At 40.5% G+C, this 17,425-nt stretch overlaps 1 protein-coding gene across 1 annotated transcript in view; it reads right to left on the reverse strand.

Moving 5' to 3' along the window:
* EFCAB6 (EF-hand calcium binding domain 6) overlaps positions 1–17,425 on the reverse strand; it is a 257,461-nt gene that overhangs the window by 156,484 nt on the left and 83,552 nt on the right. The window contains exons 8-10 of the mRNA XM_013964311.2: positions 16,281–16,393; positions 7,811–7,935; positions 661–809 (exon numbers count right to left, since the gene is read on the reverse strand). Of these exons, the coding sequence (XP_013819765.2) occupies positions 661–809; positions 7,811–7,935; positions 16,281–16,393 (387 nt within the window). The remainder of the gene's footprint in view (positions 1–660; positions 810–7,810; positions 7,936–16,280; positions 16,394–17,425) is intronic.

The following is a 17,425-nucleotide window of genomic DNA, read 5'->3' on the forward strand; positions in this document are numbered from 1 at the left end:
ACCTGGATCTACCAGTTCAGGGGCAGGGGGTGGGGGAGGGAGACAGGAGAGCAGGTTACACGCCACTGTGGGTTGCAATCAGTCAGGTTCAGATTCTAAGAAACTCCACATAACAAACAGTCCAGACCTTTTCTATGAATGCATCTTAAGGAGGAAAAAAATAAACAAATGGAGAGGGTCCCTACAGATTAAAAACGAATTGTGGCAGATCACAATGTACAGATTAAATTCGCTATGAAAGAAAATGGGAGACAATCAGTTAAATCTGAATCCTGACTGGATGTTTATTAATATTATTGATAATTCTATTAAGTGTGAAACAGTATTTGCTCCATGTTTCTTACAAGAGTTCTTATCAAGAGACATAGTGAGATCTTTTCAATGAAATATGATGTCTGGTATTTGCTTCAGAAATATCTGAGGTAGAGGGGAGGCGGGCCAGGGTAGGGATGAAATGCTTGGCCAGGAGTGGAATGTTTGAGATGGGTGGTGGGCACATTCGCAGGTTCAGTGCGTTATTCTCTTTACTTTTGCATGTGTTTGAAATTTTCAGTGGCAAAAAAAAGTCTAAAACATTAATAAAATATAAATGAAGCTGTTCCTTATTCTCACAGTTGACGTCTGGGGGAAAAAATGTCAAGGAAACAATGCGACTCTTACCTTTTCATTAACTGGATGAAAACTCTTCTTGGTAATCGGTATACAAAGGTGTCGAGGACAATCTTTAGGTAATTCAAAGATACATATCCACTTGTGCAGGGGTCCCCTGCACTCAGGGCCTTTTCAACCTTTTCATAGCACTTGGAAAGCTGTGGTGAATTAAAATTAGAGTGCGGCATTCACAGAAATCAGTGGCGCAGAGCCATCCAACCACTTTATTTTCACCAAAACCTCTTCACATTTTCTTTCCCAAAACTGATCAAAAAGGTTACTATGGCATGTACTGAACTTCAAATGTTTAATTGATGAGCTTACTACAAAACAGTATCCCCAGCCGCAGCTACTCAACTGACAAGGCAGACAACTTTCTTGGGGAAAAACAGCACATATAATAGCTCTAACTCAAATTTCAGTGCTAAAAATACTTGGTGGATCTGCCAGTTTGATACATCTTTCTTAATATACTTGCAAGCCATCCTTACTGTGAGCCCATGCTAGGCTGCTCCTGATTAAGTCAGGTCAATCAAACAAAAAGCTGGTAGCATCTTATTAAAAATAGAAGTTGCTTTTACTGTAAGGGAAATCGTTAATATAAGAATTTCATAAACCTTGTACACATTGGACATTTCTTTAATTATCCTTTTTTTTTCATGGGGAATTACAAAGAATCAGGGTGAATGAGCTTTGCTTATGGGACTTCTAAAATGCAGTAAAGTAGGTTAACCACTGATTTTTATATGACTCATAAAAATGCTGTGAAGATTGGTTTTATTTCCAAAGGTTTTCCTGCTGTTTATTATTGAGTAATAACAATATTCTTCAATATTTCCAACCCTCTCCACTTTGTATGAATTCACTTTTTCCTGCTAACTGGGATAAGAAGATAAACAAAAGAACCATCAACTTGGTGTAGAAGGTGATGTTTTTAAACGCTGTATTTCTCGATCCCTGGTCTGGGAATTAAGATCCCCACATGCCATGTGGCATGGCCAATTTTTTTTTTTAAAGCTGCTGGAACATGGAAACATACATACAAGGGTCTCTATCCACTAAACAAAGAAGAAGCACATTCATTAAGACTTCCTCAGGGTGCACAGGAATATCGGAAATCTAAGGGGGAAATCTTTAAAAGAATCTAGAGACTCCCAGGGCCTAAGCTCCTTAGAGTTGCATAAAATTAACCCAAAATGTGGCTAAATGTACCCTTCTCTCTCTCAGGGAGAAGGGGCTGCCTGGGAGAAAACTTGTGGAGAGAAGCCAAAGCCAGACGTCTGGTCTCGGTATATTTATTGGATTAATGAAATCCGATTTTGTTATCTTAATGACATTCAGTTTCCAATATGGTTTTTTCCTAGGAAAGCGTTTTGACAAAATCAAGAGCACTTAGGGGAAAAAAGCCTAGAAATGAAACAGAAGTCAGGTCTTTGCAACACGTCGAACTTTTTTTGGAATTTTCATCATTACTGTTCATAATGAAACAAAAGAAAAAAATGCAAGCAATTCAGCAAAGTATAAACAAGGCCATAAAGATACCTGGAAGTCTCACAACCCACAGGTTTTCATATGGTATTCCAAAAACTCCAACATGATCACATAAGAGTATATTACAGTTTTACAACAATGGGACCATACCACACTTTCAGTTTTAACAATTTTTTTTTCATTTAACAACATGTCATGAAACTTCTCCCATAAGAACTAGTGTGTATCTGCACTATATTTTGAAACAACACAAGGCAACCATCACAGTATTGACCGACAAACAAAAGGTACACTTATTTCGGTTTTTTACAAGTGTTTTTTATAAGTGTTTCCCTGATCCCCAATTGAAATGAGATGCCTCATTACTCTCTCTCATGACACCCCGTCCTTTCTAGTCACACCACCCTAGGAAAATGATATTTGTAAATGTGTATTTGCTTAACATCTCTCTCCCTGATATATGGTCATGCAATCTCCATGAAAGCCAAGGTTGTGCCTGTTTTGTTCACTAATAATGATCTAAAATGAATCACACTTTGGCAAGTGCTGGGCACTCAACAGGAGGTTCCCGGGTGGCGCTGGTGGTAAAGAACATGCCTCTCAATGCAGGAAATGTAACAAATGCCGGTTTGACCCCTAGGTTGGGAAGATCCCCTGGAAGAACGCATGGCAACCCACTCCAGCATTCTTACCTGGAGAATCCCATGGACAGAGGAGCCTGGGGGGCTGCAGTCCACGGGGTCACAGAGAATCAGACACGACTGAAGCAACTTAGCAGGCACACAGGCACACAGGCGCTCAATAAATCTTTGTTAAAAATGGATATAGTTTTACCAAAAATGTTCTGAAGAAAGGTTGCAAAGTGTAAAAAAGCTATTTGACACATCAGTAGAAAGAGAAATAAAATTTAATTATTGCTGAAATGCCATTTAAATATCATCAGACTTATAAAAATGTAAAAAACTAATGACTTCAAGCGTTGGTGAGTACATGGGACAATAGGAATTCCCTTATGCTCCCAATGTGAGTGCAAATTGGTATTCTGAATTGGATACTGCCAGTGAAGGATGAGAATGTGTTCCCTACAACCTAGCAAGGAATGCCTGGGTATCATTCCCTCTGCCCATACACACCAGAAACTTTTGCATATACACACCAGAAGATATGTAGGCAACCACTCACAGTGGCATCATTTGAATTAGCACAAAACCAGAAACCACCCAAATGTCCAAGCACGGGACAGTCTATAATTTGTGTATATGTAGCTAATGGAAAACTGTACAGCAGCGAAAATACAACTACATCCATCATACAAGTGGATCTCAAGCCAAGCGCAAATGGGATGGAAATAGATGGCTTTGCAACTGTGCAAACACTCTACAGAAAAGAAACAAACAAATGTCAAGCAGAAGACAACCCAATCTGTAAGAACACACAGCAGCAAAATACATACATATATCGCCAGCGAGGGTTTCATACGATAAAAAGGAGCTAAGTAAGAATACAAATTCATCACAAGAAAAGCTTGAAGATGCTAAAACAATGAAAAAAAAAAAAAAGAAAACAAAACCATTACTAAGGAACTAATAACAAATTAGGAACAGCAAGAATAAAAGACAAGGCTGAAATTAAAATTAATGCTAAAGGAATGGCTTGGGAATTCCCTGGCCGTCCAGGGGTTAGGGCTCAGCACTTTCACTGCCAGGGCCCTGAGTTCAGCCTCTGCTTGGGGAACTAAGATCTCGCAAGCCAAACAAAGAAGGAGTGGCTTGACAGTGAAAGCAGAGGAAAAATGAAGATGATGGCATACTAAGAGAGGATGACTATCATCAAGGATAGACAAAGATGGCCCAGTGTAAGGAAAAGCGGGGAGACCACTGAAGGAAAGAAACAAACATGCCAGGAAGACAGGAGGGGTAGGGAGGACGGAGGGAGGAGGTATTTGTGACACGACACAGGGAAATTTTTCCTGGTATGAGGAACTGAATCTCCATTCATCAAAAGAATAGACCGTGTTCCAGGAAACCGACAGAATGCTCCATGCCAAGCCAGCTGAGTTTTGCTTTTGCATTTCAAGGATCAAGAAAAAATACTTTTGGCATCATGGTAGGAAAAAAAAAAAGTTATCTACAGGAAGGGAAAAAAAAAAATCTGTTGACCTCAGGGTTCTTCTCTAGAAGACCCACTGCCAGAAGACATTGTAGGAAAACAACATTTTGAGTAAAAGAAGGGATGGTGGAAGAATTATATCCAGCCAAGTTGTTGTTCAAATAAAACAAAAGAGAGAGAGAGATAGTATGAAAAAAAAAAAAAAAAAAACAAAGGGAATAAAGCACGCATGAGCCTTTCTTGAGGGAATTACTTGACAATGAAATCCAGGCAACCCAAGAACAAGTCAAAATAAAGTACTCTGAAAGGGATAAGCAAGGGGAGCGATATGTCCTGAATTCACGCAGATATAAAATGAGGGTGAAACAACTGGGGGAATTATGGTAGCAGGACAGAATGTAAATATTAGAAACTCTAAGAACATAATACAAACAGCAGAAAACTGTGAGGGGAGGGAGGGTGGAAGAAACACAGGAAGTGCCAGTCTCGAGGAGTTTCACAGCAGAGCCAGCCCTTACTGTCTGTAATTGAGACATTCTTCAAAACACCGTCATTTCTCCAACTCGTCACGGCTTTCTTAATCTTTTTTCTTGTCTCGAAGTCCTTCTTGGGACCGAATATTTCTTGTGGCAAAGAAATATCGAAAGTCCAGAAATATCTTTGGCTTCACTTGAGGACTGTGTCATGAAGAGGACCTGGGCCCGAGAGTCTCTGGCAGAGTAACCTGGGCAGGTTGTTAAACCTCCTCAAGCTTCAGTCTCCTTAGCTTGAAACCAGGATGATAACGGTACCCAGCTTCTTGAGTTGCCACGAGGCCTGAAAACCTGAGGGACGCTTATAACACTGCCGGGCACAGAAGCAGCCCCATTTTTCATTGCTGTTCAGTCGCCCAGTCGTGTCCGACTCTTTGCAGCCCCATGGACCGGAGCCAGATTTCCAGGTTTCCCTGTCCATCACTATCTCCCAGAGTTTGCTCCAACTTATGTCCATTAAGTCAGTGATGCTACCCAACCATCTCATCCTCGGTCACCTCCTTCTCCTCCTGCCTTCAAGCTGTCCCAGCATCACGATCTTTTCCAATGAGTCAGCTCTTTTCATCAGACAGCCAAAGTATTGCAGCTTCAGCTTCAACATCAGCCCTTCCGATGAACAGTCAAGGTTGATTTCCTTTAGAAATCAACTGATTTGATCTCCTTGCTGTCCAGGGGACTCTAAGAGTCTTCTCAAGCACCACAATTCGAAAGCATCAATTCTTCAGAGCTCAGCCTTCTTTATGGTCCAACTCTCACATCCATACATGACTATTGGAAAAATCACTGCTTTGACTAGACGGACCTTACGTTGGCAAAGTGATGTCTCCACTTTTTTAAAATGCCGTCTAGCTTTGTCATAGCTTTCCTTTCAAGGAAAGGAGAAACCATCTTTTCCTTTCAAGGAGCAAGCATCTTTTAATTTCATGGCTGCAGTCACTGTCCACAGTGATTTTGGAGCCTCCAAAAAGAAAACCTGTCACTGTTTCCACTTTTTTCCCTTCTTCTTGCCACGAAGTGATGGACCGGATGCCATGATCTTAGTTTTTTGAATGCTGAGTTTTAAGCCAGCTTTTTCACTCTCCTCTTTCACCCTCATCAAAAGGCTCTTTAGTTCCTCTTCACTTTCTGCCATTAGAGTGGTATGACAGCCTTGTTGCGGTGAAGGGGCTTACGTAACTCAATGAAGCTATGAGCCATGCCATAGAGGACCACCCAAGATGGACGGGTCACAGAGGAGAGTTCTGACAAAACATGGTCCACTAGAGGAGGAATGGCAAGCCACTCCAGTATTCTTGCTGAGAAAACCCCATGCTGCTGCTGCTGAGTCGCTTCAGTCGTATCCGACTCTGTGCAACCCCAAAGACAGCAGCCCACCAGGTTCCCTCATCCCTGGGATTCTCCAGGCAAGAATACTGGAGTGGGTTGCCATTTCCTTCTCCAATGCATGAAAGGAAAAGTGAAAGGGAAGTCACTCAGTAGTGTCCGACTCTTAGCAACCCTATGGACTGCAGCCTACCAGGCTCCTCCGTCCATGGAATTTTCTAGGCGAGAGTACTGGAGTGGGTTGCCATTGCCTTCTCCGAAAACCCCATGAGCGGTGATGATTTTTTTTTTCACTTCTGGTAAACTCAAAGAAATTTAAATTAAATATGCCTTATTTGTAAAGAGGAACATGATTCTCTTCTTATAAAATTATTTCTCTCTGTGTATCCACCCACCCACCCACTGATGCAGCCATCCTTCTATTAATATATAAAGACAGGCCTAGAATTATGTTCACCAAATGTTGCCTTCGATTATTTCTGGGTGGTGGATTTAATTTATTACTCTCTTCTTTATACTTTTCAGAATTGCTTACATCTTTTCATAATGGTCATGTGTTTTGGAATGGCCGTGTTTTCATGAAAACAATAAGTTCATTAACAACAACTAAGGAAAACAAGTTTTTACTAATCTACCAATGGAATATTCATGTGCCCCTTCCTCCAATGCCCTTAATCTATATTGGCTTTGGTTACTTTTTTCTCATTGACAATTTTCTGCTGAAAATTTTAAATTAATAATTTATAAAAAGTTCTACATATGTTAGGGACAGTTATTATTTATCTGTCAGTTACGTGGCACACGCTTTGCCAAGTTTATCACTTGTTTATGCAAAGTTTTGCTGTACAAATGCTTTTTCATTTTAAGACAAATTTACCAATCTTTGTCTTTAATGATTTGGGGGCTCTATTTCATGCTTAAACGTCTAAATTTCAAGCTTAAAATTTTTCACTCAGATTTTTTATTTTCAAACTTAAATAGCGGTGCATATAGAATTTATTTTGGTGTGAAGAGTGGAAGGTTCCAAGCTTTTCTCCCCAGATGGCTGTCTAGGGAATTATCTCAATAATAATTACTGAATATTCTCCTCCCTTGTCCCCATCACTCTACTGGAAGGCCGCACATTGTGTGCTAAATTCATATATCAAGATCAGTTCATTAACCAACTATTGCTTTAATTCAATTTGAATGTTCACTGCTGTACCACTGCTATATTGTCTTAATTATTATGTCTTTATAAAATGTCATATATGTGACAGCATAAGCCCTCTATTGTAACTTTTCAGAACAACAAAAAATATATATGTATATGTGTGTCCGTATATAAATATACACACCCAGATGTAGAGAGACCATGTGTTAATACTAAATCTTCCAGTCCAAGAACTAGAAAAGACCTCTTCATCTATTCAGGCTCTCCTTTATTTTACTAAGCAAAGTTGTATCATGTCTGTATATAGGTCTAAATATTTCTTGCTAGATTTAAGAGCGTGAGTGGCACCAAGGTGGTGCCTGAGAATCAATCTCTCATCGAGGTCATTATTATCCATGCATTTTTGTTTGCGGAGGTCTCAGTGTTCCGGGAGATGTCGGCGGGTTCCAAACACAGTTTGGAGACAGTGTCTAGGCTGGTGGTTTTCCAGAGCTGTTCACTTTCTCGGTTCACAGTTTAGATAACCCTGGCACTGGGAAAACAATCTTACCTCTAGGCAAAAGGCCGTCTCAATTTCATCCAAGGAGTAGTTTTTCCAGACATTGTCAGATACAGCGGAACTGGGGGGTTCTTCTCTTTTGGAACTTTTGACTCGTTGATTCTCCCACAGGACCTCTATTAAAACAAAAGAACTTCAGTTTATGAAGACTGTCAAACATACATTCAAGTATTAAGTACTTCCTTTTCATTATCACCTGCATATTAAAGATTAAGACTCAAATAAACCGAAACATAAACATTTATAATGAGTGCTATTAGAATTATTAGACATCTTAGAAAAAAATGAAATTAATCTACTTGCTATCTTATCTAGGGTAAATCTAGACAGAGCGAATGTACACTAAGTAGACTAATAAACCCAGAAAAGCAGTAGGATGAAATTAAGATGAATATCATGTAATCGATACAGAATCACTGTGTGAGATACACAATCGCTGTGTGAGAAGTCCTTTCCAGAGCACGCATCAGAGCCAGAAATCATGTAAATAATGGAGAGTCCTGACAACATAAATATTTAATTTTGATTTGGTTAAAAAACACACAGGTGACAATGAAAGAAAAATGACTGGGAAAAACTACTGTTAATATATGTGAGAAATACAACTTAATTTCCACAATATATGAGTAGCTCTCATGAATCAGTAAGATAAATATAAATCCCCAATCACACAATAGACTAAGGTTTAAACATGTAATTGACATTTTTAAAAAGGACATTTAAAAAGCCAAGCAAGGTATGAAAAACTGCTCAGACTCATTCGTAATTTAAAAGGTCTAATTAACACCAGTTAATTTTTTCCTACTTGTCAAATAGGCAGGGATTAAGGCAAATGACAAAGAAAGAAATCAGTTTTGGCTTGTATGCAGAAAACCTGGTACTTGAATATTCTCAAATTCCCTTCTAGAACCTTATCCTAGAGGAAAATAGGACAGAGGCGTGCGTGCAAGGATATATTCTATAAGCAGGGGGAAAATGCACCAACTTAAATACCCACTAATGGAAGACTGGTCTCATAAATTATGGTTCACAGATATTAAAAACAAAGGGCCTGTCTAAACCATGAATGCAAAAAATCTCCCTTGAAACTGTTCCATGATTGAAAGAAAAGACAATTTATCATAATTTAATTTTCACTTTAACACTTATTTTGGGTATTTTTCTGTCATCCATCCATCCATCTACGCATCAGAAATAAGACCTGGGAGGATAATACACCAAGAGAACACAGCGGCAGGATTATAGGGAAGTGGGAGTTTGTGTTTTTGTGCTTTCTGGCCTTTTTGCGACAAGCATGTATTACTTTTATAATAAAAGAGAATAAAATAAATCTAAGATATAGCCGTTTTCTCTGTCAAAGTCGACTGCAGAGAATCACAAATGGTTTCCCAGATTTATTTCCTAAAATGTCTGCAAATAAGCTCCACTCAAATTAAGCACACTTATAACTACTCAGCTGCAGTTAACAAACTGCTAGTCATCTGGAATTATATTTTCTACCTCACACACACACACACACAAAACAGAAAGAAAGAAAGAAACAGAAAAAAAGAGAAGAAAAGTAAAAGAAAAAAAAGGAAGTCTCCTCTAGTGGATCCCTGTGGCTACAGGATAAAATACAAAGCCAGTCCTTTAGAACACAGTCTGGAGTTCTGTGGTTCCAGTATGCCCAGTGCTTGAAACGTGGGCTCTCGGAACACGGAAGCTGCGAGGGCCTCACTCACTGAGGGGTGGGGAGCCAGGCCGGTCTCACTCGGGGAGGTGGGTCTCCCCCCTGCTTCCCGACGCCTCTTCCTGCGCTCGCTCCGCCCTGGGGGGCTGCTGCTACTCTAACCGGGGCTCACCGCAGGAAGTTCATCCGTTTGCAGCAATGCATTGTGGGTGGCTTTTCTACACGCAGGACAGTCAGTATGCGGGAAGCGGGCCGAGCAGCTCTAGGTGCCGCAGAAGGGGGCTGACAAACTCAGCTGCGCCATATTCACTGGCTCCTCTCTCACTGCAGTCAGAGCAGCTTTCCCTCTTCTCTGCAGCTTAATAATTCCTGCCCCCTCCTGATTTTCCCAGAATTTCCTGGGAAGGATTCTGGTTGATTTGAAATGGAATAGAGAGGAAATGCAAAACAGCTTCAGTGGACAGCTATGTACGTCGCAGGTGCGGGAAAAACGAACTCACACCCCAGTGTCCTTTCCTCGTGCGCTCAAATGGATGGCGTTTTTGATAAGCAAGATGACAATGGCTTATTAAGAACAAAAGCAGCAAATCCAGAAATATGAAAAATTAGTAGAAGATAAATATTGTTCTATGTACAGAAGTGGGTCACTGCAAATGTATGAACTGGAGATGCCTTTCTTACAATACTTAAGAAAATAAGTAAAAGGAAAAAGGGTAAAAATCAGCAAAGCAAAAAAAAATTTAAAATAATTTTATGACTATAACTTTTATATAGTTTGTATAAAATATAAACTATAAGTTTAACATAAGATTTTCACTATGCATTTATACTGCCCCCTTCCAATTTTTCCCCTCAAAATTTACACTCTGATAAACTGAAGCAAGAAGAAACAACATGGGCAACCAGAAAGTTTTGCTTCCGGTCATGGTGGATTGGCTCAGACTGAAGCAACCCTCCTAGCAGACAACAATGACAAACTCTGGCCAAAATATATACAAAAAACTCTCTGAAGGCACTGGAAAGCAAATGACATAAACTGGAGTCAACACTTGGAGAAATGGAAAAATAACTCACTGAGTTTCTTGTTTCCTTGGCTTTTTGCCTGAGGGCAGGCCTTGGCTGGAACATTATGCTAAGTGGCTAGAGTTTGGGTATAAATCCAGGATCTTTCTGGTTTTAGGAATCAAAAAAAGAATTCAAGACTATCACAGTGACTGGAAGGTAAAGAGGGAAAGCACAAAAATAAAGGAAAAGGGGAGAGAAGAGAATCTCCAAAGCTTATGAATAAAACCTGCCAAAATCTCTTGCTAACACCAGAAACTACAGATGTGCAAAGCAGAAAACAAGACACCCAGCGAAGCCTGAAACAGCAGAACATAGATTTCACATGTTAACCCCCTCGGGGAAGATAGAGTTTAGTCTTTTACTAAGGGCAAAGAAATAGAGGAAAACAACAGAATGGGGAAGACTAGAGATCTCTTCAAGAAAATTAGATATACCAAGGGAACATTTCATGCAAAGATGGGCTCGATAAAGGACAGAAATGGTATGGACCTAACAGAAGCAGAAGATATTAAGAAGAAGTGGCAAGAATACACAGAAGAACTGTACAAAAAAGATCTTCATGACCAAGATAATCATGCTGGTGTGATCACTCACCTAGAGCCAGACATCCTGGAATGTGAAGTCAAGTGGGCCTTAGAAAGCATCACTACGAACAAAGCTAGTGGAGGTGATGGAATTCCAGTGGAGCTATTTTAAATCCTGAAAGATGATGCTGTGAAAGTGCTGCCCTCAATATGCCAGCAAATTTGGAAAACTCAGCAGTGGCCACAGGACTGGAAAAGGTCAGTTTTCATTCCAATCCCAAAGAAAGGCAATGCCAAAGAATGCTCAAACTACTGCACAATTGCACTCATCTCACATGCTAGTAAAGTAATGCTCAAAATTCTCCAAGCCAGACTTCACCAGTATGTGAACCGTTAACTTCCAGATGTTCAAGCTGGTTTTAGAAAAGGCAGAGGAACCAGAGATCAAATTGCCAACATCTGCTGGATCATGGAAAAAGCAAGAGAGTTCCAGAAAAACATCTATTTCTGCTTTATTGACTATGCCTAAGCCTTTTACTGTGGATCAGAATAAACTATGGAAAATTCTTCCAGAGATGGGAATACCAGACCACCTGACCTGCCTCTTGAGAAACTTATATGCAGGTCAGGAAGCAACAGTTAGAACTGGACATGGAACAACAGACTGGTTTCAAATAGGAAAAGGAGTACATCAATGCTGTATATTGTCACCCTGCTTATTTAACTTCTATGCAGAGTACATCATGAGAAACACTGAGCTGGAAGCAGCACAAGCTGGAATCAAGATCGCCAGGAGAAATATCAATCACCTCAGATATGCAGATGACACAACCCTTATGGCAGAAAGTGAAGAGGAACTAAAAAGCCTCTTGCTGAAAGTGAAAGAAGAGAGTGAAAAAATTGGCTTAAAGCTCAACATTCAGAAAACGAAGATCATGGCATCTGGTCCCATCATTTCGTGGCAAATAGATGGGGAAACAGTGGAAACAGTGGCAGACTTTATTTTGGGGGGCTCCAAAATCACTGCAGATGGTGACTGCAGCCATGAAATTAAAAGTCGCTTACTCCTTGGAAGGAAAGTTATGACCAACCTAGATAGCATATTCAAAAGCAGAGACATTACTTTGCCCACAAAGGTCCGTCTAGTCAAGGCTATGGTTTTTCCTGTGGTCACGTATGGATGTGAGAATTGGACTGCGAAGAAAGCTGAGTGCCAAAGAACTGATGCTTTTGAACTGTGGTGTTGGAGAAGACTCTTGAGAGTCCCTTGGACTGCAAGGAGATCCAACCAGTCCATTCTGAAGGAGATCAACCCTGGGATTTCTTTGGAAGGAATGATGCTAAAGCTGAAACTCCAGTACCTTGGCCACCTTATGCGAAGAGTTGACTCACTGGAAAAGACTCTGATGCTGGGAGGCATTGGGGACAGGAGGAGAAGGGGACAACAGAGGATAAGATGGCTGGATGGCATCACTAACTCGATGGACGTGAGTTTGAGTGAACTCCGGGAGTTGGTGATGGACAGGGAGGCCTGGCGTGCTGTGATTCATGGGGTCGCAAAGAGTCGGACACGACTGAGCGACTGAACTGAACAGAACTGAAGGTAAATTGGCTACCAAAACAAAAACTTAAGTTCTTCAGAGGAACATAATAGAATTCATAATCTCTACAAGGCAAAATTTACTGTATCTAGGATAATTTCCAAAATTACTAGACATAGATAAAAAACAAACAAAAAACCATAGCACACTATGAGCCACATTTTTAGAAAGGAAATCAATAAAGACCAAATAGCGAAATGACCTAGATGTTGAAATTAGCAGTTAAAAAATTTAAAGTATTTAAAAATGTTAAGTAACAGTGTTTGAGAATATGAAGGACAGTATACTACTAATGAATGAACAGACAGGAAATCTCAGCAGAACAACAGAAGCTGAGAAATGTACCCTGGGTTTCGGAAGAGTCTTTTGATTTTGCTTTTTTTTTCTTTTTGGCCTAGCTGCACAGCTTGCCTGTGTTTATGGTGTATATCAAGTATGATATATGATAGCAATATAACAAAGGATAGGAGAGAAGAATCCAGAAAATGCTGCTTAAAGTTCTTGTAACTCACGTGAGTTGTTTTTTGTTGTTTAGCCACTAAGTCATGTCCAAAGTTTTGCAGCCCGATGGACTGTAGCCGGCCAGGCTTCTCTGTCCATGGGATCTCTCAGACAAGAATACTGGAATGGGTTGCCATTTCCTCCTCCAGGGGATCTTCCCAACCCAAGGATTGAACCTGTGTCTCCTGCAGTGTCCCCTGAGCCGCCAGGGAAGCCCTTCATGTGAATTAGTATAATATTATTTGGGATTAGCTGAAGATGTACTAATATAATGGAAAAAAATATGCTCAATCAATGCAAATTTCTTTTGACACAAACTCTACAAGAAAAAAGTTAGGGGAAGAGGGTGGTGGATAGAGAAAGAAGGAGAGGAATATAAGGTGAAAAATCAAGGCTCCTACCTTGGAAGAAAACATAATTCAAGTACAGAATTACTTATAGAACATTTTAATAAGAACACAAATTTATTAAAACAAGAGTTCAATAACAAGACAGTAAAACGGTGAGAGAGGAAAACAATAGAGTAGGCCAGAGGAAACAACATCATCGAATAAAGGGGACATAGCAACATGGTCCTTAGTGAAAATCAAATTACAGAGGTAGCTAAAAGACCTAAGATGATCCTTATGTATACAGAGGAAGAAGACAAAGAGAATAAAGCACTTCAAGAGAATGTATTCAATAGAGAAGAGCAAAACCATTCGACATAAGGATAGTTTCTATCATCAAAATGAATCTGAAAAGTGGAACAGAAGCTTTATTCAAAGATGTATAATATTACTAGTGTTAGAGAGCTGTCTCTCCTTTCCGTATTGAGGTATGAACAGATGCCAGGAATAATGCTGATAGTGGTTATTCCTGGGTGGTAGGGACAGTTTGGTTGTTTACTTTAACTTGTTACTCATCCACATCAGTGCCTGCCTCCCAGGGCTGCAGGAAATACAAAAAGACCCAGTACAGGAGCATGTTCAGCCTGGTGGCTGGCAATGAACGAACACTCTGGAGGCAAGGTCGCTTACTGTGATTACCAAGTTAGGCACATAACCCTACTGGTTTCGAACATCCTCTATAATCAGGCTAGATCCCACCTCCTATCCCACTTGAGCTTAGTGTGCACAGCCCCACGCTTCTGCCAAACATGTTACCCCCAAGGGCCCTTAGCCCAGAGTGCTCACTCCCCTGGTGCTCCTCACACACATCCTGTGAACCCCAGTCCTGCAAAAGTGTCCCCTTAATCAGACATCCTTCTTCCTCCCATGAACGCCATGACACTTTGTTTTTCTCTTCTAGGCATTTAAATAGTTTTTTTTTTGGAACTGAGTGATTCCCTGGTAGCTAGCTGGTAAAGAATCTGCCTGCAATGCAGGAGACACCAGTTTGATTCTTGGGTCAGGAAGATCTGCTGGAGAAGGGGTAGGCTACCCACTCCAGTATTCTTGGGCTTCCCTGGTGGCTCAGCTGGTAAAGAATCCACCTGCAGTGTGGGAGACCTGGGTTCTATCCCTGTGTTGGGAAGATCTGCTGGAGAAGGGAAGGGCTACCCACTCCAGTATTCTTGGGCTTCCCTGGTGGCTCAGCTGGTAAAGAATCTGCCTGCAGTGCGGGAGACCTGGGTTCTATCCCAGGGTTGGGAAGATTCGCTGGAGAAAGGAATGGCTACCCACTCCAGGATTCTGGGCTGGAGAATCCATGGACCGTATAGTCCATGAGGTCACAAAGAGTCGGAGCTTAACAGTTCAAATCTTGACTCTACCACAAATTAGCTATGTTACTTTGGGAAGTTCATTTAACACCTCTGAGTCCAAGTTTTCTCCTCTTAAGATATGGGATAATAATATCTACCTCACAAAGCTGTTGAGAAAAAATTGAAAGTTAAGGTTTATAAAGTAACTACACAGAGCACAATAAACAGATGTTTTTTTAAGATTATTTTATGTGACATGCTTTATCTTATCCATCTTATTGAAATATTAACAGGACTAGTCCTATTAACATATATGTATGTTCATATACCTACAAACACACACACACCTGCACGCACACACACTCTTCTTAAAGTCAAGAGTATTTTACTTGGCTTTGTGCTCAGTGAAGGGCCTGTTAGCACAGTGACTTGCAGGTGAGCTAACACAATGTAAAGGATGAAAGGGTCCTTGGCTGGCCATATTGTCTAGTAACTCCCCAAACTAGTAAGGCTTTGAAAAGTAAGAGTCCTGGGGTCTGCTATACACTATCTCGGTTAGTGAAACTGGGCTGAAATCTGAGAATTTATAGTTGTTGTTTTTTTTTAAGCTTGCTAGTCAGGCAGATCAGGGAATCAGAGAAAGTAGTCCATGCATATTTGCTGGAATCACTTGTGTTGATCTCAGACAGTGACAACCCATCTTGAATGAGCCAGTCCCACGTGGCAAACCCCTGAGGCAAGAAAACTGCTTGCCTCAAACAACCTAGAGCCTGGAAGGGAGCACCTCCTGCTGCATGCTTCATATGTCTACCCTGGAGGAGCTGGACCCCTGCTCTCTGCAGAACTGTGCAACCCTAGGCATTACGTCCCAGAGGCTGGGATTTCCACCAGCACGAGGAAAGCTTTTCCTTCTCAAGGCTGTATGCCTACATGAGCCTGGCTTTAAGTGTCCGGTATAACTACACCGACTCAACTATTTCCCCTTTCGTATCAAGGTTTGTCCCATCATTAAAAGAGTAGTTACATGTTCACTATCAGTAATTTTTGAAAATACAGAGGTAGCAGAAAGAATCAAATACCCAGAGACGTCCCACTTAAAAGACAATCCATAGTTCAGAGTTCCTTTCTAATCATTTACTGATATCGCACATACCTTTTTCCAAGTTATAATTAACTCTGTGAAGATCACTGCTTGTGGCTGCACAGTTTACCATGTGGATAAGCTGTGACTCACTTAACCCTTTCCCTGTTGTCAGACACCTATGTCATCTCACAGGTAAGGATGCCATGACTGTCTTGGTGGATAACGCATTCTCCGTATTTTAAAGCACTTCCTCAGGGCAGAGTCACAGACGGGGAATTACCAGGCTAAAGGATACTGAAAGCTTTAGCTGTGCGCTTTAAAAAGACTGACCTTGACTTCCCGTATTATATTTAAGGTTCAAGTCATTATTTGAACTGAGGTTCTTCAAGAAAACCTTATAATCCACTGCAGCGTCTTTATCAATATCGTAGTGTTGTGCAAACCTTAAACAGAAACATTCATTAGTATTCAGAAATTATGATACAGAGCATCTAAAAAATGAGGCAGGTTTTTTACTGAGGTACCTTTACACTGGGGCTAGCATTAATTTTAATGCATTTCTCCAGCTAGAGCTAGAAAATAGAAGTAAACCCTAGGAAATGTTACTGTAAGATTTTTAAAATGCAAAATACCCCTGAAACTAGCATACTCAACTATGCCTCAATTAAAAAATAAATTAAGCAAATAAAATGCAGATATTTGGCGGGGGGTGGGTGGGGAATCTCACCACTCTGCCTCCAGAGGGCTGTGTATTGGTATGATTGGACAGGAATGTCTTAGGACCCATGAAAGGAATGCCCTTGCCTGCACCCCTAGGGTCCTCTCCCCTCTCTGGTGGGAGTGGGTGAGGGGCAGCTCTGCACTCAGACGGCAAAAGCAGGTCCCATTTCCTTTAATAATTGGTGGGGGATGGATGTGGGCCATGAATCAGCATACAATTTCTATAACCAGACAAATCTAGAGCTGGGGGAGGACAGAACACAGCCCAGCTTCTTGGGCAAGTGCATCATTTCACAGAGAGAAGCTGTGCCCAGGATGGCATATCATTTTAAAGCAGTTAAAGGTGGGAGGGGGGAGCTTTTCTTGGAGCCTTCTAGGACTTGCATGTATAGAAAGAGAAATTTTAAAAACACTTAAGCAGTGTCTCTTTCTGAAATATACAGAGACACTCTTTTTTTAAAGTCAAGATAAATGGAATGTTTGGATTCTTTTCTTTTTTCTTTCTAAAATGAAATTTCTATTATTCAAATCTGCCACTTGATAAATGGTTTTCTAGATAATTTCTGCATTATTACATTTATACAAAAAAATTGACAGTTTTTAAATGTTTGGTTATATTGTCTCCATATGTGTTGGTTTCTATAATTATCTAATTTCATGCTGCTTTCTAAAAATTTAGTAATTATCACTTAAAGTATTTGTTATTTTTCTGTTTTCCAAATTTAACAAAGAGTAATGTCGTGTATTCATTTCCA

Source organism: Capra hircus, chromosome 5 (genome assembly GCF_001704415.2).
Source record: "Capra hircus breed San Clemente chromosome 5, ASM170441v1, whole genome shotgun sequence".
Lineage (NCBI taxonomy): Eukaryota > Metazoa > Chordata > Mammalia > Artiodactyla > Bovidae > Capra > Capra hircus.